A 26,026-nucleotide genomic window follows, 5' to 3' on the forward strand; every position below is an offset into this window, starting at 1 on the left:
GCCAGTCACAGCACATTTATTGTTGGCACCAGAGCACTGCGATGCTCTCCCAGAGGCAGAGCCAGTGGCTGTGAGGAGAGGAGGCGGAGTGGTAGCTGAGAGCAAAGTGAGTGCTGAGGTCATGGCCTCATCTCCTAGGCCGTGTTCCCTCCCGCCTCTCTGGGTCCACTTGGGTGTGGACCATCCCAGGGGTAGTTTCTGGCTGGGTGGGCCCTGGGCAGCAGTGGAAGGTCCCTGGAGTCTGGGTTAATGCTGGTGACCGGGGCAGGGACTGCAGAGAGCAGCCAGGCCTCTCAGAGGAGCAGGAACCCCAGGTTCCCCTACAGACTTCATATGGGGGACGATGGGCCAGAGCCTTGTCAGCTCTGGATTTCTGGATCTGCTGGTCCCTGGCTACCCAACTCACCCAGCTCAGGAGAGACCCAGGCCCCGCACCCCAGTGAGAGGGACTGAGGTGAAGGGCCAAGAGTGCACCAGGGGTGTCCAGCACCTGGCAGGGGGCTTGGTGAGGGAGTGTGAGGCAGGCTTCACGTCTGCAGCTCCGCGAGGCAGTTCGGCTTTGAGGGCGAGGAGCTGGTTGGGCTGCAGCTGTGTGCCGCCCGGAGGTCCTGCAGCACTTGCAGCAGCTGGGCCAGTGGGTCCTCTGGGGCTGAAGGCAGGTGCAGGTTGAGAGCAGGGCAGGCTGGACCTTGCCTGCCAGTGCCTGTCCCAAAGGTCAGAGGGCCCCCAGAAGTGGGCCTCAGGAGCCTCGCTCACAGTGTCCCTGAAGGACACTCAGACCACCGAGAGTCCAGACAGGAGGGACCTACCTTCACCAGGGCCTGAAAGCGCGGAGCCTGCCTCTGTGCCTGCACTCAGCTCCCGGTGCTTCTCCCTGTGGGGACAGAGGGAGGGCTCCTGCTGCCCGTGCCGGGAAGGCTGGGTGACCCAGTGTGGGGATCCTGACTGGAAGGGCGTCTTGGGGAACAGGGCTGACTTTCTATCTATGCAGAAGAAATGCAGGCCCAGGTCTTGGTCCCTGGTCACCTCCCCCTCTGGGCCTCCTGCACTCCCAGCTGTGCCTCAGCAGAAGGTACTTTGGAAACCAAGCTAGAATCACGTCACTCTTGTTTTGAGGGGCCCTTGGGAAAAGAGCCACTGGGGCCTGAAAATCTTCTAGTATTAACTGGTCAAGAATTAGTTAACTGGCCATGGAGACTGACACTTTAAGCGCGATTCCTAATTGGGGTTCTGCACAGGTCCCCCCAGGTCCAATCCTTGTGTGTGTACATGGAAGCTGAGCAGCTGCATGGGCCCCACACTTGGAAGTTCCTTATTTAAGAATTCTTCTGGCTCAGCCCTTTTGACAGTCTCTCTGATCTATTCTGGGAGAGATGTTTCCCTCCGCTAAGGTCTAACAGCCCCTCCTCCTGCTCAGACACCTTCTTGTCCCTCCAGGGTCACCTGGCCTGCTCTCCTGCTTCTCTCAGTGCAGCCACCACAGCCTTCTTTCCATGTCGCCCCCACTGCTCAGAATGCCCTTCCCTGCTTCACTCTCTGAGAGTGATCCTGGGAACCTCACAGATGAGCTCAAATGTCATTCCCTTACTCCTCCGTTCATGTTACTCAAATTTACTGAGGGGCTGGAATGTGAAAGGCCCTGTTCTCAGTACTGGGATTAGAGCAGCAAATGCTATAGGCCTGCCATCAGGGAGCTCAGTGTAACTGAGACAGGCAAAAATGAGTCAACAACACATACTGATGAGTTCCATCATGTTCTAGAGTAACAGTGGTTAGGAGAGGCCTCTCTGACAGGTGCCATGCTTTTGAGAAGAGGCCTGAGTCCGGTGAAGGAACAAGCCATGTGAACAACTGGGGGAGAACCTTTAGGCAAAGGACACAGCAAGTGCAAAGGTCCTGTGGTGGTGATGCCCAGAGACAGCAAGAAGGCAAGGACAGCTTCAGGGAGCTTAGCACAGAGGGCCTAGTGGTAGATGGAACTGAGAAGCAGGTCAGCCAGGGCACTCGAGCACTGTAGGCAGGACAAAGACACTGGATTTTAAGGCTGTAGAAAGTCTTTAGGGGTTTTAAGCAGGAGAGTGATGTGATGTTTTGTGTTTGAAAAGATCACTCTGGGGGCCGTGGGGAGAACAGATCCTAGGGAGGCAGGAGTAGAGGCAGAACGGCCAGTTAGAAGGCTGCTGTGTTATTCCCACAATGGAAGATATGAGAAGCTCAGACACGGAGAGTCAGTGTAGATGTAAGAAGGCCCAATCTGGCCTTATTCTGAAAGTAAAGCCAAGGGACTGGACTTGCTAAAGGGCTGGACATGGGGCTGAGGGAGTTGAGGGGAAGTGAGGAAAGTGGACCCAATGTAATCACAGGGTCTTCTTAAGAGGGAGGAAGATGTAAAGAGGAAGGTGGCAGTGCAATGATGGAAGCAGAGAATAGAGTGATGCACTTTGATAATGGAGGAAGGGACCACAGGCCCCTCTGGTTTTAGCCCGTTGAGGCAGATTTCTGACTTCCAACCTCTACAAATGTAAGACTAAATCTGTGTTGCTTTAAGCCACCAAGTATGTGGTAATTTGTTACAGCAATCACAGGAAACTGATATAGCAGGTGGCTGGGTCAGTGGGTCTGAGATCCTAGTGGGTAGAAGTTCCACTGGCACCGGACACCAGAGGAAGTGAGCTGGAATGAGAGGTGGGGAGGGTCTTAAAGCAGGTGTGGTAATTAGAGCCATGGGCACTGGTCACATGGTGGGACCCGCCTCAGTCCAAGGCGGCTTGGGTTCGAATCTTAGCTCCACTGTTTCCTGGGTTAAATGGGGATAATATGAGTACCTACTTGGTCCAGTGATTGTGAATATTAAATGTGTTTATACATAAAGTGAAATTCAAGTGGAGCCTAGAGAATGATGAGGAGGAGGAAGAGGAAGAGGAGGAGGAGGAAGAGGAGGTGGAGGAGGAGGAGGAGGAGGAGGAAGATGAGGAGGAGGAAGATGAAGAGGAGGAGGAAGAGGAGGAGGAGGAAGAGGAGGAGGAGGGATGGGAGGTTTTAGGGTGTGACCACGGGAATAAGGGTCCAGGTGGGTGAAAGAGTAAGTCTCTGATAGTGTGGAGCTCAGGAACAGAGCGGACAGGGTGGTGCTGTATCCTCTAGGCAGAAAATAAGTCAATAGGGTAAGGGGGCCAGAGTAGGGTGGAGAAAAAGCTAGTGACGGACCACACTGTCAGAAAGGAGGTGGCAGCCCTGGCCAGTTGGCTCAGCGGTAGAGCGTCAGCCTGGTGTGTGGAAGTCCCAGGTTCGATTCCCGGCCAGGGCACACAGGAGAGGTGCCCATCTGCTTCTCCACCCTCCCCCTCTCTCCTTTCTCTCTCTCTCTTCCCCTCCTGCAGCCAAGGCTCCATTGCAGCGGAGTTGTCCTGGGTGCTGAGGATGGCTCCATGGCCTCCACCTCAGGCACTACAATGGCTCTGGTTGCAATGGAGCAATGGCCAGATGGGCAGAGCATCGCCCCCTGGTGGGCTTGCCAGGTGGATCCCGGTCGGGCACATGTGGGAGTCTGTCTCTCTGCCTACTTGCTTCTCACTTCAGAAAAAAAAAAAAAAGAAAAAAGAAAGGAGGTGGCTTTTGTGACCTGGAAGCCACTGGTGAGTGTAGGTCACAGGGAAGTAAATAGTTCTAGTCTGACCGCATGAACTTTGAAGGATTTTGAACAGATAAACCCTGGAGGAGGACATGAGGAGCATGGAGGACAGCCACCACCCGCCAGGCCCAGGTGCAGAGGTGTGGGGGCTAAAACTGTCCAGGGAAGTGGTGCTCTTAGGAAGCCCTGGAGCTTTTAAAAAGTCCCCATGCCACCCCACCCCCGCCACAGATATTCTGAGTCAATAAGGTAGGGCCTGAGCATCCTGGGTTTTGTTTTGTTTTGTTTTTGTATTTTTCTGAAGTTGGAAACGGGGAGGCAGTCAGACAGACTCCCGCATGCGCCCGACCAGGATCCACCCGGCATGCCCACCAGGGGGCGATGCTCTGTTGTAACCAGAGCCATTCTAGCGCCTGAGGCAGTGGCCATGGAGCCATCTTCAGTGCCCAGGCCAAATTTTTTGCTCCAATGGAGCCTTGGCTGCAGGAAGGAAAGAGAGAGACAGAGAGGAAGGAGAGGGGGAGGGGTGGAGAAGCAGATGGGTGCCTCTCCTGTGTGCTCTGGCCGGGAATCAAACCCGGGACTCCTGCACACCAGGCTGACGCTCTACCACTGAGCCAACCGGCCAGGGCGCATCCTGGGTTTTTTAAGTTGTTTTTGAAAACCATCCTGTTTTTCCTACACTGAAGCCAGTACTGAGAACCACTGACTTAATCAAGATGGCTGAGGAACTCGGGGAGTTGGCTGAAGACAATCCCTGTGCTCTGAGGGTACCACAGAGGCTGGAAAGACAGGGAGTCTGAGTCAGCCGGGGCAGGAAGCAGCCATGGCCGACCCTGGGCTTCTGCAGCTCATGTTGGGGTCTCCATCCTAACATGAGCTGGACTCATACTGCAGAGATCCAGATGCACCTCCCCAGGTGTGGCTGCCAAAGGTCGAAAGGCACTGGGGCTGATCAGAGGGAGGTGACCAGTCATCATGGAGCAGCCCTAAGTCTGGATCGCAGCCCTGCCTCCCCCCGCAACCCCCAGCACATTTCCCGGACTCTACGAGCTCTCCCACGAGGGACTCGGGCCCTGCACAGGCCTCCTCACCGCAGTGCAGCCTCCATGCCCAGCAGGTGCTGGTAGGTGAGCTGGGCCTCCAGGTCATGATCGATAGGGTCATTCCATTCCTGCAGGGTCACCCGTGACCGGGTCTTATCGCAGCCCAGATCTGGGGGCAGATAAGTCTTGGTCAAGCACTGTGAGAGCTCATGTCCAACTTCCTGGTAGTTCTGATTGGAAAACTGAGGCCTAGAGAGGGAAAGGGATGGTTTCAGGGGTCCCTGGTGGGGGTCCTGGCTGGGAGCACAGCCTGGAAAGTCTGGCCCAGGGCCTGCCTATGGTTCCCCACACTCTGGGGACAGCAACTCCTCTCCCAGGTTCACTCCTGAGCCATGGGGACATGACTGCACAGCGTGGAAATTGCACAGAATATAACTTAGGGAGCTGGACCACTCTCTAGAAGTACCTGCCTGGAAGGAAACAGGACCATCCCAGAATGTAATATTACGGTGAATGAGCCAACAGGGCGTTTGTGCCTTGGAAGGAGCTGGCCCTACCACTTGCTGGCTTTACCACCTTGGTACAGGCATCTGCCCTCCCTGAGCCTTGTAGGGCCCTGGGGAGCCCACTTCACCAATGACAAGGTTATCACTGTGATGGGAACTGTCAGGATTCCGGCAAGGCCAACCAGTCAGCAACACACTGTCAAGAGCCGCCAGTTTCCACCCCCTGTTCAACCTCAAATCCAGGTAGGTCTGGTTCCAGTGGTCTCTAGCCACACTTAAATATGGCTATTTAAATTTAATTGAGTTAAATAAAATTTTAAAATATTTAATATTCAGTTCCTTGGCTCCACTAGCCACTAGCCACATTTTTTTTTTAATGAGAGAGAGAGAGAGGGACAGATAGGGACAGACAGGAAAGGAGAGAGATGAGAAGCATCAATTCTTTGTTGCGGCACCTTAGTTGTTCATTGATTGCCTTCTCATATGTGCCTTGGCCGGGGGAGGCTACAGCAGAGTGAGTGACCCTTGCTCAAGCCAGCGACCTTGGGCTCAAGCCAACGACCTTGGGCTTCAAGCCAGCAAACCCTCACTCAAGCTGGTTGAGCCCATGCTCAAGCTGGCAACCTCGGGGTTTCAAAGCTCGGTCCTCTTTGTCCCAGTCCAATGCTCTATCCAATGCACCACTACCTGGTCAGACACAAGTGCTCAGCAGCCACCTGTGTTCATGGCGAAGGTACAGATAAACACCATTTCCATCAGCACCAAAAATTCTAGTAGAAGCTCCTCGGGGCCATCCCTCTAATGCCCAAGGCCCAAGGTCCCCATGACCAGCTCTGGCAGCAGGCTGCCTGATGTGGACAGTGCAGCCCAGCGGGACCCAGGCCTTCACCCCCACCTGTCTTGTCCTTCTGGTGGCAGCAGCTCCACTTGTCCCCGCGGAAGACACCAGGGTGATAGGAGCCCAGCAGGCCAGTGTTGTTGATGCTCACCTTCCAAAGTGCAGACAGCCACTGGTTCAGCTCATTCACACACTGCAGGGACCAGGGAGCAGAGGGAATGGAGTTGAGGAGAGGTCACCCCCTCCAGGGCGCCTCCCTCCCTGCCTCCCTGTGCCACTCAGATCGATATGCTCCCCACTAGCACACTCAGCAGATCTGAGTGAATTAGGAAAGACTGCCCTTTCTCCCCAAGAACGCAGCTCATGCCCAGACACCTGGCTTGGTAAACAGAGTATGGGCTGCCCCTAGCCCCCTTGGTCATGATCTTGGGTAGTTCACAACCTGTCAACCGTATGTGGTGGCTCTGCTGTTACCAACTTTTCCCTGTGGCTTTGCACTCTGACCCACCAGGGAGCCCACAGAGGGCAGGACCCCATGGGATGGGTCTGTGACCTCCGACCCAGGACAGCCATTCGCGGGGAACAGCCTTCCTACTCATGTTCTTCCTCCATGTGTTCTTCCCCTGGATGCTCCATCCCTCACCTTGTCCCTGCTCAAATGCCACCAACAGAGGCCCCCCTGACCATCCTTTATAAAGCAGCATCCCTCCCTGCTGCACCCTATTTGTCCCCTCCTTATCTCTCTTAGGCTCCTTTGCTTCCCTTCAAGGCACTATTTGCCATCTGCCATTGTAAATATTTATTACTTATCAGTCCATCTTCTTCCATGGAATATAAGGTTCACTAAGGCAGGGACTCTGTTTTATCTGCTGCCACACCCCCACCACCTAGAACAATGCCTGGAACCTAGCAGGTGCTCAATAAGTATTTTTTAAATTAATAAATGAAAGAATCCACAAACAGGGAGGAAGAAGTGAGAGCATGCACCCAGAGCCACACACAGACATAAATGACTGTTACTCGTTGATATGCACACACACAGACACACACAGGTACACAGACACCAACCAACTCAAGACGCTTGGAAATTCAGTTTCCCACAAACGCTTTCCACGTGAAGCACAGACCTACATGGGGGTGCCTAGGCAGGCCCACGGAGAGACATACACACACACACTCCCAGATCTCACATACCTCGTGGCCGACAAGGGGTGACTCACTCACTCCTCGTTCCAGCCCACTCAGGGGACACCTATAGCACCCCTCCCCAAGGTGCTCCCACCACCCCGCCCCACCTTGCACTGCAGGTAGGTGGTCTGGGGCCTGCCCGTGTCGTCGGTGTAGATGACCTGCATGACGTGCGAGCTGCCAAAACTCTTCTCCTCCACCTTTTCTGCTGCTCGGAGGTTGGCTAGCTTGATCAGGGCACTTTTCTGAGAAGGGCAGGGGAAGGGAGATTAAGGGTTCCAATTGGGGCCACTCCACTGCGTATCTTTGGGCCTCAGTCTCCCCTTATGCAGCACCAGGGATTGGCATGGGGGACCCAGAATGCCTGTCCCTCTCGGAGCCTGCTCTGTGAGTGACCTCAGCCAGGACAGAATGCAGACAGATGGTGTCCACACACTCGACCTCTTAGGGGCTCCCAGCTGTCCTGGGAGGTCTGAATTTTGGAAGTCTCTGGACACCCAGCATTCCCCGGGGCGGGAAGGTAAGGGCTTCCATGGACCAGGCCATGTGCTTTGCAGTTATCCACTTCCCAGTTCACCTTTATTTTCCCAGGCTCTAACAGTCATATCCCACCCACCTCCAACCCCTCCCCCACTCCCACCATCAAATCTAATGAGATACAGATGGGACAGAGGAAAGCTCTGGATGTAAAATACCCATATCCCGGAGAGAACTCCAATCTGCTCAAGCTGCATCCCATCCACCAGCTCCAGACCCTGCTCTCCTTGCCTCTTGAATACTCTCCCATCAGAACTCACCAAGCCCCTCATCATTCAAATGACCAGTCTCCATGGCCCTTGGGATAATGTCCACACCCCCCAGGCTGGCATATAAGCCCACCACCCCCACCGGCCTCAGGGACAAGCAGAGAGGGGCAGTGTCACCCCCTGGGAACACATGTCTGAGCTGTCTCAGGGCAGAACTTCCGAAAGGCCAGAAGAGACAGCCCAGAGGATGTGCCGCGTGCTGAGAGGATGTGCCGCGTGCTGCCTATGCTGGGTGTGCCTGCTACAGAAGAGGCGAAAGAAGGCGGTGGGAGTGGCACCGCCCAGGGGGTACTCATAATGTGCCAATGCCAATAAACAGAAAGGGGCCCAGAGCAGGGTAAGGGGCCCAGGTAGCCAGGCTTTACTGAAGCTTCAGAAAATGCTGAGGGGACCCAAAAGCAAAAGAAGCTGGAAAGTGGGAGGCCTAAGCTGAGGGGTCACCCCAAGGAGCAACTTCATCCCTTCAGTACCCCCCAGCGGCTCAGGGCATCCCTGGCAGACCATCCCAGAGCCTGGCTGACTGGGAATCAGGTTGGCCAAGATAGGAGTCAAAAGGTCCATCCAGAAAGGACGCATTAAGCACCTCCTTGGGAGAAGAGCGCTCAAAGGAGGCCAGCCCAGGGGACATAGTGTCTTTAGAAATATCATTGGTTTAGGTCCTGGTCTGTGTCAGATCCTGGCTCTGGACCCTGTGAAAGATCATCTCATCGAATCCTCAACACCTGTTAAGTAGGGGCCACTATCTCCAAGACACCAAGGCTCAGAGAGGTTGAGACACTTCCCCTAGGTACACAGGGCTGGAACTCAGGACTCCTCTTAGCTCCTGCCTGCTTCCTTGCTTTCCCAGAGCACCTCTCAGCCTCCTGCCCCACTCATGCACCTGACCAAGAAGCCAGGGTTGGACACCACAGAGACAGCCTGCCCCAGGCCCCCTTCTCAGGGGAGCTTGTTCCTCCTGGGTCTTAAGTGACTTGCAGCTGACATCAGGAGGCTAGTCTTGCCTGGCTTTTTTCTCTGACCCTGGCGGACCCTGGGATGGGTTCTGAGGAAGAGACAGGTGCTTCCAGGTGTTACAACCCCTCAGACCCCTACTTGCCTACTTCCCCCCTTACCCACCTTGGAGCTGGGTGTCTTGGCGAAGCTGAGGGCCTCAGCGGTGAGAGAGAAATAGAGCTTCTTGAAAGAGGAGGACAGGAGGGGGCCCTTTCCCTTAGTCCTGTAGATGAAGAGTGGCCCCTCCTTCATTGGCGGCATCTGCAAGCTTAGCGCCCTCTGCAGGTCCAGTTCTGCCAGGCAGGGGTAGTAGGACAAAAAATGGGTTCGGGCCCTGGCTGGTTAGCTCAGTGGTAGGGCGTCGGCCCCGCGTGTGGATGTTGTGGGTTCGATTCCTGCTCAAGGCACATAGGAGAAGCACCCATCTGCTTCTCCACGCCTCCCCCTCTCACTTCTCTCTGTTTTTTCCTCCCCTCCTGCAGCAAGTTGGCCCCAGGCGCTGAGCATGGCTCCACGGCCTCTGCCTCAGGCACTAAAATGGCTCCTGTTGCAATGAAGGAGTGCCCTGATGGGCAGAGCATTGCCCCGTAGTGGGCTTGCCCGGTGGATCCCGGTCGGGGCACATGAGGGAGTCTGTCTCCCCTCCTCTCACGAAAAAAAAGTGGGTCGAGGGCTGAGTGTGGGGTCTGAGCTGAGCAAACATCACCAGCAGGCTGTAGGCAGAACTTACAGAAGCACAGGTTAAGGGCGTGGCCATGGGACTGAGCAGAGCAAATGTGAGAGGAACTGTAGGAGCAGCCAATGAGGCACAGAGGTAGATGGGGCCATAGGATAGGTGGCAGGTTAATGCAAACAAGAGGCTATGGGCCTCACAGGAAGAACTCACCCTCCTTCTCTTCCATGTCTACCAGCTTGCTGATGAAGTCCTTCAGCTGGGCCACACCCTGGCGCACAGTGGGCTGCAGGGGCTCCATCCAAACCTCCTTGGCCCTGGAAGCCAGCGTGTCCATGTTGCCCACATTTTGGACTGCCTGGAGATGACAGCAGGAAGGGCCAGATTCTGCTGCGTCAGTTGCCCAGCCACAGAACCTCGTCCTGTTCCCCCCCCCCCCCCGCCGCCACCCCAAGTCTGTGCTACTCCCACAGTAGAAATGGAGGAAGAAACAGCATAGGCTCCACTCACAGGCCCACTCCATCCCCAGGGAGGATGGGGAGTAGGGGACAGATCACTGAGTATGAGGCATTTTAGGACCTGATAGTTGAGACTACCTAGACCAGGAGTCCCCAAACTTTTTACACAGGGGGCCAGTTCACTGTCCCTCAGACCACTGGAGGGCCGGACTGTAAAAAAAAAACTATGAACAAATCTCTATGCACACTGAACATATCTTATTTTAAAGTAAAAAAAACCAAAACGGGAACAAATACAATATTTAAAATAAAAAACAAGTAAATTTAAATCAAGAAACTGACCAGTATTTTAATGGGAACTATGGGCCTGCTTTTGGCTAATGAGATGGTCAATGTGCTCCTCTCACTGACCACCGACGAAAGAGGTGCTCCTTCCGTAAGTGCGGCGGGGGCCAGATAAAGAGCCTCAGGGGGCCACATGCGGCCCGCGGGCCGTAGTTTGGGGACCCCTGACCTAGACCCAACCTATTGTCCTTCCTCTGTAGGTCTTATATCAGACTCTGCCCCATAGTGTATGCCGGCCCCAGCCCGACGCTGGGCAGGTTGGCCCAGCCTGAGAGCAGATCTGGATTGAAAGGCCTGGAATTCGCCACCAACAGGTTGTGTGGCCTTGGGCAACCTCCTTCCCAGTGGCAGACTTGTTTCCTTATCAGTGAGATTAGATTAGATAACTGTGAAAAGCTTTGTAAACTGCAGTGCGAGTATCCACGGGGGAGTAATCAAGTAATCATAAGGCCTTCCCTCCCGGAGCCAGTAGGGAACACAGCGCAGTCCAGGCAAGGACCCCCCCTTCAGCATCCGGCTGTGCATCCCCACCCGCGTCTGCAGCCACACCTTGGCCAGCAGGAGCAGAGTGCGGCTGGTGCGGGAGTCTGCATGTCGCTCTCGCAGGTGGAAGAGCTTGGGTGCCATGATGGCGGGAGAGAAGAAGCGCAGGCACAGGAAGCTGGTTACAGCGATGAATGGCACGTTCTGGATGGGGAGGGGAGAGCAGTGGGCTGGCCTCCATCAGGCCTAAGCTCCTGACAACAGCTTTCCCTTTGGCGCTGTCCCATTCTCTCCTCATGACCCTGCCTTTCTGCCTGTCCTCAGTTACTAACTCCACCACCACCACCCCTGCCGGCTCTGGACATTGGGGCCCCACGGGTCCCCTTTCCCTACCGCTTTCTTCCCTCACCCAGCCCTGCCCGCAGAGGGCGCACCTCGTGCTGGCCACTGGGGAAGCGCTCTCGCACGCGCAGAAAAAGCTGGCGGAAGGTGGCACGGACCACGGCTGGGCATGCGCGAACGGAGCGACAGAGCGCACTCAGCAGCGCCACCAAGTGGGCGCGCAGCGTCTGCGCGCTCTGCTCCAGCACCTCGGCTTCTGTCTGCGTGCGATGCAGCCCCGAGCACCTGTGTGGGCGGAGGTGGATGGTCAGAAAGGGTCCCAGTCAGCGTCTGCGCACACGAGTTGGGCAAGGGCTCCCAGAGACACAGGCAATCAAAAGGCATCAGCCGAGATAGGGACACAGAAACAACACGCGAGTGAGCAGATAGAAGAAAGGTAGGTAGACGCAGGCAGAAAGAGTCATAAACGTACACTTGCAGACATGGCTATCCCACACTCAACCCCTTTCCCTCCCAAGAACCTTCCCCAATCTCACCCTACATCCTTGACCTCCACTTTGCTGGGGTCCAGTTCCACGTACTTCTTCTCTTCAAATACCTTGTCGATGATGGGGCCCAAGACACTGTGCAGATACCGCATCCCAGCCACCTGGGGGCCACCGAGAACAGCATTGGCTCTGCCCACCACCCCCAGCTGCCAGCCATCTCCCCACAGCTGGCCTCCCAGCCAAACTGTGCACCATCTGCCTACTATATCCACTCAGAACAGGCCAAGCACAGAGGAATACAGCTCAAACTACTGCTACATGAATCAATCAATCTATCAATTAATAAATAAATCAATGAATGAAGGAATGAACTAAAGGTAGAAATTCCTAGCCTTAAAGGTCCCGGGACATGGAGACATGGAGACAGAAGACTTGAATTTAAGTTCTGTCTCTTGGCTTCTCTGAACCTTAGTCTCCTCGTATACAAATAAAAACAAGATACCATGCAACCTCACCTTCAGAAAGGACTCCATGGACTTTGAGGCCAGAGAGTTGCTCCGGAACAGGGTGTTGGTCTCACCTATAAACAGAGGTTCCAGTGAGTAGGGGGCTGGGAAAGAAACAATGCTTTGGGGAAGAGGACAGAGCTGGCCCTTTATAAAAAGCCTCCTTGCCACATCCCAATCCATTGCCCCACCTCTGCCTTTTGTTTTTGCCCTTGCCTCCTAACCTGATTCATCAACCTCCTACAGGAGGACTTTCTGGATTTCTCCCCCCCCCCAGCATCTCTAGAGTCCTTGGCTCCCTGCTCCACTCTCCACAACACCCTCAGACAGGCCACTTCCTCCCAGGTCTCACTAGTGCGACTCAGCTCCAGCTGGAATAGCAGGTCCAGAAAGTCTTTGGCCAGTCCCTGCCCCAGGAAGAGCTTGAGAAGGTTGGTGGCCACTTCCTGGCGGCACTCAGTGCTGGTCATCTCCTCAATGAGTGGGATCAGCTGTCCTGGGCCCTGCAGGAGGCAGCAAGGAGAGACAGGGCTGCAGGACACACAGGGAACCCAAACCCTTCACTCTGAGGACCTCAGAGGGCTATGGAGAAGGTGGGGGCGCTTTCTCAAGAGATGGCAAAGGTCCCTGGACACTACCATACTGAAAACCGTTTACTGCTCTTCAGATTGGGTTTAGATGGATAGGGTGGACAGAGAGGACAGGCCTACCATCCCTAAACCCTCCCGCCTTCCCTGGGGGGGGCCTCACCTGGGTGCCCAGCTTCACCTCATGGCACAGCAGTTGCACCAGGGGCTGGTAGCAGCTGGAGGGCAGCACCATCTCGTCTCGCATCCGTACCTCCAGCTGCAAGGAGCCCAGGTTGCCCCTGGAACAGGCAGCATGTGACCTTTCTACCCTCCACCCTAGTTCCCTGGATTGCCTCACTTCCCAATATTTGCCCAGGCTGTTTTATCTGTTTGGAAAGCCCCTCCTGCCTCCATACTCATGGAAATTCATCTGTCTTCAAGGCCTAGCTCCTGCCACGTCTAGATGCCTGTGGACTCCAAGTTTGACCCATGTGACACACTGGACTCTCTAGCCTCAAGTCTAGAAACTCCCAGAGAACAGCTCCTTCATGTACGCACTTTATTCTCGAAGCAAATATCCAATCCTACTAACAACCTGCCAAGGGAACTGAGGCTCCAGCAGGTTAAGCAACTTGCAACATCTGACCTAACTTCCAAGCTCCCCTGCTTTCACTCCTCCTGGTGAGTGCACCAACCAACACTTAACAGCCTCTAAGGCCCGCTGCCCACAGCACGACACAGTTCACTGGGTGATGCTGCTCCACTCACGGCCTCACGCGCAGTAGAAGCCGTCAAGACAGAAATGCCTTATGCTGATACGTCCACCCACCGCCCTGCCCTTGCTCTGTTGACCGTGGGGATGGGAATCTAGGGCCTTCTGCCCATCTACAGTGGGGGGGCACTGCTGAGCCTCCATTTCTGGGTTGAGGGGTGGGCAAGGAGGCCAGAGGGCTTCCTAAATAGGGCTGCCAGATTTAGCAAAATAAAAATACCAGACACCCAGTTGAATTTGAAAAGTTTAGTATGTTTGTCTCAAATATTTCGTGGATATACTTATACTAAAAAATTGTTCATTGCTTATCTGAAGTTTAGTTATAACTGGTCATCCTGTATTTTATCTGGCAGCCTTATTCCCAGAGAATGTTGGGGCAAGTCAGAGCTATGGTTCAGGGACACTGACTCAGAACTCTGGGGACTTGAACTCTAGTGTGAGGTCTTCAAAGGAACTCTTAAAGGGAAAGGGCATGAAGGCTTGTTCCAGAAACATCAAATAGCCGAAAAGCAGGAGACATGTCCTGTCTCAGAGTTCAGAGGACTGAGCTGAGTCCAGGGCTGTGGGAAGGGAGAGGAGGAAGGGTCCAGCCTGCATGGAGTAGGACCCTGGCCTGGTGGGAAAGAGCTGAAAGAAACCTGGGGCCTATCGCCCACCCCTGACCAGTGCCCCCTGCCTGCTGAAGCCAACTCTCAACCTCCCCCAGGCCCAGGGCCCGCAATCCCAGCCACCAAGTCCCAGCACTTACTCTTCCCTCCGACTCTTAGACTGGTCAGGCTGCAGCCGGAACCAGCCCTCCTCCTGCTGGGCTGCCCACAGTCTCTGAACATTGACCACCACCTGGGGGCACAGTGGCGGGGGGGCACACTGAAGCCACTCAGGTCTCTTCCTTACCAACTACTGTACCTTCGGAGGGTCCCTGGGCACCGGTGGTGTTGGGGACAGGGGGGCTGCTGTTTCTGGGGAGCCCCAGGTCTCCTGAGTGCCCCTCTCTGAGGAAGGTGGAGGGACGGGACGGCTGGGAGGACAGGCGCTGAAGGCGGCAGGGGCAGCCTGGAGGGCATGGTGCTCACTTTGCCCAGGAAGTCATTGCGGCTGACGAGGTCCCAGTCCCAGGCCTCCACGCACAGCGCCTCCGTGCCCCCCTCCTCCAGCTCAAACTCAAATGTCTCATTCCAGCGTGGGTAGCAGGATTTCTTCACGATCTGTCCAGAAAGCAGGGGGTTGACTCCATGGGGTCCCCAGGCCCAACTAAGGGCAAAGCCACCCCAAACAGGTCCCTTGGCTTCCCTGCGGGGGCACTTAAGTAGCCTCTTCTCCTGGGTCCAGGCAGAGGCCCTGCAATAGCAGAGGTAAAAACTTCCTGCCCAAGCCCCCACCCACTTCTCAATTGGGTAAATTGAGGCCTGGAGTAAGGCATTTGTCCATGGCCACAAAACAAACAAGTACTAGGTTGCACTGGGAACCCAGGTCTTCACATCCTCCCACGTGGGGCTGAGCCCAGCGCCCTGGCTGTTTCCCGGAGGTGAGGAAAGCACTGGGGGAAGCTCTTGGCTTTGCCTCTTGTCAGGGTCCAGCCGGGCCAGGAGTGAAACACGGATGGGGCCACAGGGCTTGGTGCCCGAGGGCTGGGACCTCAGAGAGGTCACCCTGCTTTTCTGAGCCTCCTCTGTAAAGGGGCAGTCCTAGCCCTGACCTCCCAGGCGATGGCGAGGAGGTGGTAAGGCAGTGAGGGGCCCAGTGGGCCCTCAGCTTCCCTGCCTCCTCCACAGTCCACAGGCCTCCTCACCGAGGTCTCCTGGGTCCGGCCATTGTAGCGCACACGAACAAAGGGGTCAGATGCACCATTCCGGTCCTTGGGCGCTAGGTCCCTGGGGAGGGGGGGGAAGCAAAACATCCACTGTCACCTAAGCTGCCCCAGCTGTGGGGTAGCCACACCAGGCTGGAAAGCTCTGAGCTCATCTGCCCCAGGGAGCTGGGTGACTGTGGACAGCACCCCTCCCTTTTCTGGACCTCACTGCCACAGCGATCACCACCTAGGGCCCCACACCAGGCCCAGGACCCCCCAAGGTGGAGGCCACAGCTCCTTCTGACTAGGCTGCCGCACCTGAGGTGACTGAGGAGGCAAGTGTACTGTGAAGCAGCCCGGACCGTGGGCCCCCACCGGTGTTCCCAGGGCCGCCCTGAGCCTTGGTTTCCTCATCAGTAAAATGCAGACACACCCCGCAACTGAGGTAATGAGCTTCTAAAAGGCTTGGCCTGACATATCCCCCTACTGAAGGGGGGTCTTGGTGAGCAGGCTGGCCAATCGTCTCTCCACAGAGGGTCCCTTCCAAAGCCAGTCTGGTTACAGCACCCTCAGCATAGAAGCTTGTGGACCATAAAGCCTACCCCTCTTCCATTTGCTATAAATACTATTTCCTGCTCTGTTCTTTATTTTAAATTTGAAGCCTCTCATGCCTGCTTTTCTTTCTTCCTCGGAATCATCTAACAGAATTCCAGAGGTTGGTCTTGAGAATCTGCCCAGAAAGATGAGAATATACGTCCTTTCTGCCTCCACAGCTAAAGGCAGCTTCTTGGTTTGTCTCAGAATTCCAGAAGGAGTCTGAGCTGAGGACACTGGAGACGAGCCCCCCACCCTCTAAAAGAGAGACCTGGACAGACCACTCCCCCATCCAAGGACTTGCTAAAAGGCCTGGCTGGCCCAGCCATTGTGTCCCCAGTAGTCTGGGCAGCGTGAGTACGTGTGAGCATGTGTGCACATGTGCCACGAAGAGCCTGGTGCCAGTGAGGCTAAAGCAGACGGAAATGGGAGAGAGGGATGGATGGCATGTGAGAGGATGACTGCGCATGAGCGGCGTGACCGTGACTCTCCCCAAGTCCAACCATTTTCCATCTGGCTGTGCCCCTTCCACATTCCAGCCCAGGACAGAAAACTAAGCCTGGGAAGCCAAAGTTCTTGTTTTCAGGAGAGAGATCTTCCTCCCAGGGACGCCAACCACTCCACAGTGGGGGCTTGCTCCCATAGCTGCCGCTGGCTGGCGGTCCTCAGTGGGCAGCCGGCGGAGGCTGGGGACCCCTCCCACTCCAGGGGCAGGCAATAACCCTGTGGAAGTGGGTTAGAGCCAGAAAGGCAGGCGTTTCTCATGGAGTGTGTGTGACTCACACTCAGGCCTGCCGCTAAAAATACTTTGCGGGGAGGGTGAGGGGAGCGTCCCTGTCACAGGTGACTCAGGCCCACCTTCCCACCCTAGTCACTGTCCCTCCTGAGGAGAAACTGGAGTTTTCCAGAAACTTCTTTCACACACACACCCCCAACTACCAAACCAAGGACTCTCCCACCATCATACATCGGGCCAAGTTCATGCAGCTGTTAAACCCAGGGGAAGCCCAGTCTTGGCACTGGGGCTGTATGATTATAGTTCAGGGTCCCTGCTTGCTTCCACCCCCACTGGAATGCCTGAAGTTCCGCCATTAGAACACCAGGGAAACCTCTCCAATCTGCCTGAGATCAGGCTTTGATGGGAGGAGGCACGGGGTCAGGAAGTCGATGGGAGCAGCGGAAGCCCAGCATCCACAGTGGGTTTCTCTAGTTTTGTGGGGCCCGCGGCCCTGCTGCCCAGCCCCCCAATCTCACCTGGCCTCCAGCACAGAGCAGCGCAGCCGGCCGGCTGGGGTCCCTGGCACCACCTCCAGCCGCAGATGGATCTCGCCCTGTACCTCCTCATCAGGGTCGACCTCCGTCAGGTGGGCCCACCCACTAAAACCTGTGAGGCTGCGGTTGAGCCAGTGGCCTGGCTCTTTTCTTCCCGCGCTTTTCACCCTCAGCCCCGCCAGACACCATGTGGCCCTTCCTTAACCCCCCCTCCCCGAGTTCTCTCAAGCTCCTGTGAGGTAGGGGCCGTTGTCCCCAGTGACAGATGTGGGGCTCAGGAGCTGCGAAACGGTACTTGGAAGAGCCTAGATTAGAATCAAAGACTTGTGACCCCCGTTATACTCGCTACTGTGCCATGCTGCATTTGGTGGCCCTGACCCTAACTTATCACACAGCACTACCCTGTTCTCGGTTTCCCTATCTGAAAACAGGGGAAGAGTGGCTCCCACCTAGGGAGGCTGGAAGGAGGGCCCAGCCCAGAAGGGGAAGTGGTAAGAGAATGGCATCTTTGGGGCCACTGGACCCCAAGGGGCTGGCTGGGGTCTCTTGCAGAAGAGGCCTCTGGCCTGGCAGGGGCCAAGAGGCTCCATGAGTCAGCAAAGTCCCCTCCACCCCCGCATGCCTGCCCCAGCCTCACAGACAGGAGCAGGTGTGTGCCTGGAGGCCCCTAAGAGTCCCAGGGGCTCAGGCCAGCAAAGCTTGAAGCATCTAAGAGCTTTTGGTCTGAACCTTCATGGGCAGAAGGGGACTCAGAGCCCAGAGAAGGCAACACCTGCCCCCAGTCACAGCAAGGCTGGGGCAGGGCTGACCTCTCAGACTTAGGACAGAGTGGCACTGGGGCCCAGGCTGAGGGGGCCCTGGGGGGTACAGAGGAGCCAGCTAGATTGGGAGGAGGGGTCCCTACATCTCGGCAATGGAGTTTAAGGAGGTCCCCTCCTCAGATCCCATCACCAGCAGCCCTTTTGATCTAGGGTATATGGTCCCAACCCAGAGGCAGAATGGGGCCCAAGGCACAGAAGTGGGTGTGCAGGAAATGCCGTAGGTCCTTCTGGGGAGGGTAGAAATGGCCTTCCCTGAGCGTGGGGCCTGAAGGAGCCTCGGGGAAGGGTCTCTGAATCAGGGGAAGGCTGGGGACTGGGAAGACCAGCGGGGGAGAGAGGAGGAAGGCCAGGAGAGGGGCAACAGGAGCGAGCTGTGGGGTCCCTCCTGTGGACCTTACCCTTAGGGTGAGCAGCCAGAGTGTCCCTGGTAAGGCAGACCTTCCCGATGACGTCATCCCGGCTGGAGGACGGAAGGGAAGCGAGCGCTGGCAGCTCTGCAGGGAGCCCAGGACCGCCCCCCCAGTTTAGGGCCCCTGTGGCAAGCAGGGAGGTTGACACTCCAGTCACTTGCAGGGTTCTCTCTCTGAGCCAGACCCATGACCTTTCTGCACATGGACCAACCCGTGTGCCCACATACATGCCACGCTCACGCTCTCTGGGTACCCATTCCCCACCTCACACAGCATACCTATGCCTATATTCCCACACATGCACACATACGACATGGTGCAAGCATGGTAAATCTACACACACACACACACACACACACACTCTCTCTCTCTCATACTCTGCACCCTTCCAGATCCTCCTGGGATCCCCCTCCCTCCAAGCTATTTAGAGGATGCAGAGTGACCAGCAGTCCCTGCAGTGAAATGGACCAGGGAGGGGCAGATGGTGGGGTCCAGGCTCCAGCTGAAGAGTGAGGCCCACGCACCTGAGGGCATCCTCGTCCATGATATAGAAAGCCACCGCATGGAAGGTGGGCGGCAGGTGCACCTGGTACTCCTCACCCCAGAAGGGGCACAGGGTTTTCCACACAGTGGCTGTCCTATAGGAGAGGACCGTCAGCACCTGCTCAGGCCACCTGCAGGCCCCAGGCTGAGCAAGGTGGGGCTGTGTTACTCGAGCCCACCTTTCCCCACACCCCCTTCCACTCCTGGGAACAACTGTGCTGCTGTTTGGTGAATTCCCATGTCCCAGACACCCTGTCCACACCCTGTCCACCAGCAGCCACTCCCTCCTGACCTTCCTCTCTGCTCTGGGTAGGGCACAGGGCTGCATCTATCAGGCCATTTTACACCTGGAGAAACTGAGACCACAGTTGGCAGCAGCTTAGGTCACATAGCAGGACTCCCTGACTCCAGATGCTGAACGGACTTCCTTAAGGTGGAGTCAGGAGGATGGCCAAGCTGATTCTGGAGCCAGACAGTTCTCCTGAGGGCCTGGGAACCTGGGAGCCAAGGTCTGGGGCCTGACTCTGAGACATCTCGTCTGGGCAGGACCTTACCCAGCTCTAGCCAACCCCCCTGGGTCAGAGCCTTCAACTCACGGGACTCAGCAAGGATGTGCGGGGGGGGGGGGGGAGCTGAAGCCCCCAAGAACCCGTATTAAGCCTCAGGGGGTCACCTTCACCCAAACACGTCTCAGAGAGGCCACTTGAACTCTGGGACCTCAGTTTCCCTGTCACTGAGATACTCAGCGCTATCACGTCCCTCTCTTCACCTGGTGTCTGTGGTTAGGAGAACCTGGAAGGAGGACGGACCCTGCTCGCAGGTGGGAAGGACTGGGAGTCAGGCGGCCTCGGCCAGCAGGCAGCAGTGGGCACCCAGATGGGCAGCCAGCAGAGCAGCTGTGGCCATGAATTTTGAGGCAGAGGCTGGGACGAGGGCAAGGACAGGACAGGACAGCAAAGACCCTGCCCAGAATCGTGACGCCCATGGTGAAAGGAAGGTCCAGGGGAAGTGGGCTTTCTGGGTACAGACTGGGGTTCCTCAGCCTGGAGAGGAGTTTTTCTGGGGGACAACCACTGTGGGGCTTTCTAGGGGAGAGGGGACACCCAGTCAGAGCAAGGACCACGGAGGGGAAAAGGAAGTCAGGCTTTGGGGCAGGCCAGACTTGGGTTCCAGTCTGGCTTTGCCACTAAGTATGTGATTTTAGGAAAGTTACTTAATTTTTCAGAGCCTCGGTTTCCTTATCCAAAAATAGGGTTTAATGATATATATAGCTCATTGTAAGTATTAAATGGGCTGGACTCATTTAGTACAGTGTGGCAGAGACACACTCCATAAGACACAGTGGTGGGACAGCACTCCAAAAGTGACAGTCTTGTTACTAATCATCATCATCATCATGATGTCCCTCTTGGGGGCTGTAAAGACTATAGAAGAACAGCTGCTGAGAGGCCTTTTGCCAAGAGCCTGGCCCACAGCAGATAATTCTGGGATGGTGTTAGGTCAGTAATTAGCAGGACGAATTATAGGCTGGTCTTTCACACCTACTAGTAGATGTGTCCGGGTGTGGTGGGGGCCCAGGGGATTAGGTGCCCATCTCCATACAAATTTCATATCCCTCTGAGGTGTGTGTGTTGAAATGGGCTTGGGGGGTGGGAGGGATGGAGGAGGGATCCCGCCTCACCCGCCCTCAATCCTGGTGGTGGGGGTGGTACCTGACGATGGGCTCATTGTCCACTTTCACGACGCAGTAGGGGTCACTGCTGCCATTGCTGCAAGACAGACAGACAAGTGGAAGGGCTGGGGGTGATGCTGCAGGTAGGGCCACGGGGGGACCTTCCAGGCATTCCCCGCACTCTGCCACCCCAGTGACCCCAAGAAAAAGACAGTTAAGGCTGAGGCAACGGTTCTGGGGTGAGGCCGCAAGGTTCGTTAGGCCAAAACCTGTGTCCTCACCCTCAGTCTGGGAGGTGGTGGTTAGGGAAGGCAGGAGCCTACCCAAGGCTCTTGGCCCCACCTCAGGGAAGACAGACAGACAGTCACAAGTCCCAACAGCCTCAGTCCAGCTCCCTGACACTCGGACCCTCAACACCACAGGCAGCCCCTTATGCTGTCCCCGGAGGCTTTGCTCTTGGGGACAGCACCACCTCCTGCCAGCACTACCCTCCACTCCTCCCAGCCTTGGCCCCTCCTCTAAGAGCCCTCTGGGTCTGGAGGCAGGGAGTACCGTATTTCCCCATGTGTAAGACGCACCTTAAATTTGGGGCCCGAAATTTGAAAAAAAAAAAGTGTATTATATAAAGTTACTGAACTCAAGTTTTATTCGTCATAAAATTCATACAACTCCTCCTTACTGTCAAAACTCCCATCATTAGCTTGTCCTTATCTGTGTCTGATGACGAATCACTGTCTTCAACAATGACTGCAAAAACAAGCGCAAAAAAGCGGGAATGCAGGTAAAAAAAACTATAATCACTGTATAAGACATACCTAGTTTTTAGACCCCAATTTTTTTGAAAAACTATGCGTCTCATACATGGGGAAATACAGTAAGTCTCTCCTGAGATCCTACTGCTTGTCCCCTCTTCAGTATGTTTCCCTCCACCCAGGAAAGCTAGTAATGTCCTGTCAGTTGCCTCCCCAACCTGACTGAGTGACCTGAAGGTAGAAACCACTTCTGTATCCCCAGGGCCCAAGAAAAGGCATGGCACAAGACAAGGTCCTGTGAGTGTTTGCTGAATGAATGGATGAATGAATGAACAAAAATAACAGTCTGGCTTTGGGCTCTCAGCCATCTGGGAACAAAGAACCAGGGAGGCAAACCTGGGACTGCCCAGTCTCACCTGTCTGGTTGGTAGGGGGCTTGGGGGTTGAGGGCAGCCCCAGCTAGGCCCAGGGCTGTACTGGGCAAGGACGGTGAGGTCTATCTCCAGAAAGGCCCTTTAGGCCTGGTGTCCATAAAAAGGAAGTGTGTTTTCGTGTTGGAGGTTGGGAAATTCCAAGGGCCCTGTTTCCCTTCTCAAAAGAGGCTCTTCTTTTGAGGAAACCACACGACACAAACATCTCTGAAGGCTCTCAGGTGCCAACAGAAAATGTCTGCCAAGATTCAGCTTCCCCCATAAAATGGGGCTTGTCAAGCCAGCTCCCTGAAGGCCAGGCCATGGGAGGCGTTCAACTGATGTTAACCCTGCGCTAGACTCTTTGTTCCTCTGCCCCAAACCCCCTTCCCTATCATTCACGAGCCCCTTCCTCCAGAAAATCCCTTGGGAATACGCCAGCTTGCATCCCACCACCTGAAGGCAAAGGGACCCCAGGCCTCAAGGAATAGGTCCCTGTGCACTCCAGGTGCTAGGCTGGGCGGCAGGACCCAGGAGCTGCACAAGTGTGAGCAAGAAGCTCAGAGGAACCGGGTCTCAGTGTGGACTGAGACCTCTGTGGACTGTCCCCCACCACAGATCCCTCCCTGCCCTGCTTCTGCCTTCTTCTCTGGGGGGGCCTGGGGTTTTCCAGGGGCAGGAAACCTCTTATGTACTGTGAGCCCAGCACTACTCACTGCTCAGCTTTCACTCAATGGGTGAATTGTAAATGCACATAGAGGTTTGGGGCTCATGTTGCAGGCAGGGCCATGGAGATGGGTAAAGGCCCAGAGGCAAGAACAGAACCTGTGTACAGGGGCAGGAATGCGCCAGGTGGCTGTATCATGTGGCAGGAAGGCAACAGTGTCAAGAGTGGGCGGAGGCCAGATTTAAGGACCTGGGTCCAATCATTGCCCCTGGCCAGCTGTTGGGATTCTTACCCTGCCCAGTGTCTTCTGCCCTGATGAGTCCCCTGGGCCGATCACCTCTCCCACTTCTTCCCCAAGCCACTTCCCGGCTCTGGCCCAGCCTGGCTACTTGCAGGGTCTCTATATTTAGGGCCTTGGCAGTGTCCAGGCTGTGGAAGAGGAACCATCAGGGCAAACCCTGAAATAGCCCCAGGCCTGTCCCCAGGGTCACTGGGCATAGGAGCCAGTGGGTCAATGGTCACCATGAGAATCAGCTCCTGTCTGTCTACCCAAGCACCCAAGGATAGAAGACAGCAGGGAGGAAGCATGACAGGAACAGGTGGGCTCTGAGAACTGTTGGTGACAGGGAACACAGCTGTGTTCTGTGCCCTTAAGAGAACTAAAAAATCATGAGTGGAAGTGGCAAAGAGGCAGGTGGCAGCTGTGTTCAACAGCCTTCCTTCCTCAGAGCTGTCTCAGTCAAGATGGGCCATTATGATAAGTGATGAGCTCCCTGTCCTCATAAGTGTGTAAGCCCTGGCTGGAAGGGATGCTGCTCAGAAGACAGGCTGGAGGCTGGATCACCACCACCCCTGCTTCCAGCACTCAGTGAGGGCTTTCTGTGATCTCTAAACCCTTGCCATCCTGGAGCCAAATGCTGGAGCCTTGCATGGCATTTGCAAGGCTCTCCCCACTGAGCCCCAGAGCAGCCTGCAACCTCCATCCTGCTAGGATTCTTGGCCTGTCAGCAGAAGAGTGAGTTTGAATCCTGGTTTCTCTACTTACCTATGTGGCCTTGGCAAATGACTTCTACATCCTGAGCCTCAGTTTCATCTTCAAACTGAGCATATCTACCTTATAGAATTACTGAGAAAATTAAGAGACTTCAGCACATCTTATTGTCTCCAACTTTGGACGAGGTGTCCCTCAGGGCACCTGGAACGTTGGGACAGATGAGTCATGGTTCCTACCCTCACAGTCACGTGGCACAGGCAGCCCAGGAAGGAGCAATTGATATCAAGGGCTCTGTCTTAACTCCAACTGACGCAAAGTACTGAAGGGCACAGAACAGGGACAGTGAACCCTGCACAAGGGTACCAGTACTGGGAGAGAAGTTTGAGAGGGGTCCTGAAGGGTGAACAGGAGTTTTCTGGAGGACTCTGAAGGGGAATGCTTGAGAGCAGAAGGCCCCAAATACATGCAGAAGCAGAGCCGTGAAGGGCAGTAGCCCAAATGTGAGGGGCTGGGAGAGAAGGTCACAGCTGGCTTTAAAAGATAGTTGACAGGTTAGAGCTGTGTATACCAGCCCCTATAGGAAAGGCAAAAGAAAGGGGGCGAGGAGAGGCGAGTAGGACAGGAAGGGGGTCAGGGCAAGGAAAGAAATTTCAAAGGCAGAACCAACAGGACTTGGTGGCCCAACCCCCGGAAATGAAGGCATCTTGGGCAGAGTCCCTCAGCTGTGCAGAGGCAGGGCTGGGCAAGGAACCAGACACCTTGGATCCCAGGTAGGCACAGTCCCAGCTTCACCGCCCTGGGCTGGAGAGAGCCTGGAGCCAGGCACTAGGGCAAGTGCTTCAGGGAAGGGGAGGGAGGAAACAGACGGAAAGGCTGCTCCTCCCAGCTGCTCCTCCCAGCTGCCACCAGCCAGAGAAGGCCAAGCTGACCTAGTTACAAGTGCAGTGGGTGCTTAGAGGCTGGACCTGGAGGCCCAGACCCTTCTCAGAGCTCATCTGCTTTCCTACCCCAGAAACCACAATCCCAGCTCCCGCCCCTCTGCCTCCCATGCATAGAAACCCACCTTGAGAAGGTCCCCCACCATCCTCCCACACCCATTGTCATGGCAACTGCTGAGCCCAGCCTCATGAGGCCCAGGGGCCCTTGAACTGGAACTGCTCCTGCTGAGATGAGTGTGCTGGGAAACTCACAGAGGCCACAGTCCTTGTAAGAGAGATGACCTGGCCCCTTTTTTCCTGTGCTGCACCCCACCCCCCACCCCATCTAGCCACCTCTCTGCATCCAGGAGCTTGATGAAGAGTCTGGGTATGGGGAAGGCTCCGGCCAGCAGACTTTGGACCCTATGCTGCCTCTGGCCTCCCCTTCTCCACCCCCTCCTCCAGGCAGCTAGAGACCCTGGAGCTTTGTGCTTTCCACTGCTCCATCTGAGAAATTTTTACCTTCAGTTTACAGAAGGGAAAACTAAGGCTTAGAGGACAGGGAGCTGCCTAAGGCAGCATACCAGAGAGCCAGGGATCAAATGAGCAGCTCAGCTCTGGTACCTAATGAGAAAGGTAGGACACGGAGCTCCTGAAGGCCAGGAACAAGGGAAAGCCCTAGATGCCAGCCATTGTTGGGAGCCCTAGATTCAAGACCTTGCTCTACACCTGGAGCCAGCATTTGCCTTCTCTAAGCTTCAGCTGCCTCCTCTGTAAAATGTTATGATAAAAACTGCCCTGTTGGGTGCTTGTGAGGATTAAAGGCAACGGCTCATGTAAAGCATAGGCTACAAGCCCAGCCACTGCATCCTGCACTGGTCCTGGCCTCCTGCCCTATAGGTCAACTCTTCATGCCAGTACCACCTGATCTAAGTGCACGGCAGGAAGCCCCAGGACAGCCCCTCGGTCCTAGGCGTGACACAGGCACACTCTCCAGGGTACTTAGGGTTCAAAAAATACAAAGGAAGACTCCTCATTTCAAGGGGGGTGCGGCTCTACTCCCTCCCTCCAGCCACACCCCCGGCAGTTGACGGAAATGTCTCCCCTGTGATGTTGCCCCCACGCCCAGCTCCTGTCCTGTCAAAGCCCATTCCTCTCTTGAACCAACGTTCGCTCGCTCCCGGCTCACTGAGGCCCCTTACCCATCCTCGCCCAGTCCCCAGTCCACCGCCCTGCCCTGTCACCCCCTGTCCAGTTCTCTCAGCAAATCATCTCACTGTCCCCATTTTCCTGCGGGTCTTCCACTGCGGACACAGTCGCCACACCCTTTCTCCTTCGCTCTACTTGTGGGCGGGCCGTGCGGACCCCCGAAAGGTAAGGCGTAAGGGACAGCGCCCCTCCCCGTAAAGTTCAGGTTTCCTTCCCCCGCCGCGCTCACATGTCCTTGGCGGGCAAGTTCTTCCCCTCCACTATGCGGATAAACAGCGAGCTTCGCTTGGCCATCGTGGGTTCGCAACGCGAGGTCCTGGCCCAGGGCAGTC

General features: G+C 55.7%; 1 protein-coding gene across 1 annotated transcript; it reads right to left on the minus strand.

Moving 5' to 3' along the window:
- Positions 1-26,026, minus strand: RASA4B (RAS p21 protein activator 4B). The gene is made up of 21 exons (XM_066382330.1): positions 25,924-26,026; positions 20,786-20,842; positions 19,055-19,168; positions 18,519-18,580; positions 17,282-17,411; positions 15,434-15,515; positions 14,718-14,849; positions 14,393-14,484; positions 13,054-13,171; positions 12,656-12,806; positions 12,313-12,377; positions 11,846-11,958; positions 11,402-11,594; positions 11,034-11,171; positions 9,895-10,039; positions 9,132-9,301; positions 7,317-7,454; positions 6,079-6,214; positions 4,726-4,846; positions 810-874; positions 1-649 (listed from the first exon to the last, which is right to left on the minus strand). Exons 1-21 carry the CDS (start codon positions 25,986-25,988, stop codon positions 528-530), a joined length of 2,409 nt encoding a protein of 802 aa, XP_066238427.1. The 5' UTR covers positions 25,989-26,026; the 3' UTR covers positions 1-527.

Source organism: Saccopteryx leptura, chromosome 4 (genome assembly GCF_036850995.1).
Source record: "Saccopteryx leptura isolate mSacLep1 chromosome 4, mSacLep1_pri_phased_curated, whole genome shotgun sequence".
Taxonomy (NCBI): Eukaryota; Metazoa; Chordata; class Mammalia; order Chiroptera; family Emballonuridae; genus Saccopteryx; species Saccopteryx leptura.

What these genes read in the sequence shown, in the direction of transcription:
- RASA4B (XM_066382330.1), bottom strand. Translation starts at nt 25,988, where the DNA reads ATGGCCAAGCGAAGCTCGCTGTTTATCCGCATAGTGGAGGGGAAGAAC. An exon ending in GCCGGACCCAGGAGACCTCG is followed by an intron (nt 14,850 to 15,433) that starts GTGAGGAGGCCT and finishes CTTTCTGGACAG; the next exon opens with ATCGTGAAGAAATCCTGCTA. An exon ending in CCATGGAGTCCTTTCTGAAG is followed by an intron (nt 11,959 to 12,312) that starts GTGAGGTTGCAT and finishes GGTGGCCCCCAG; the next exon opens with GTGGCTGGGATGCGGTATCT.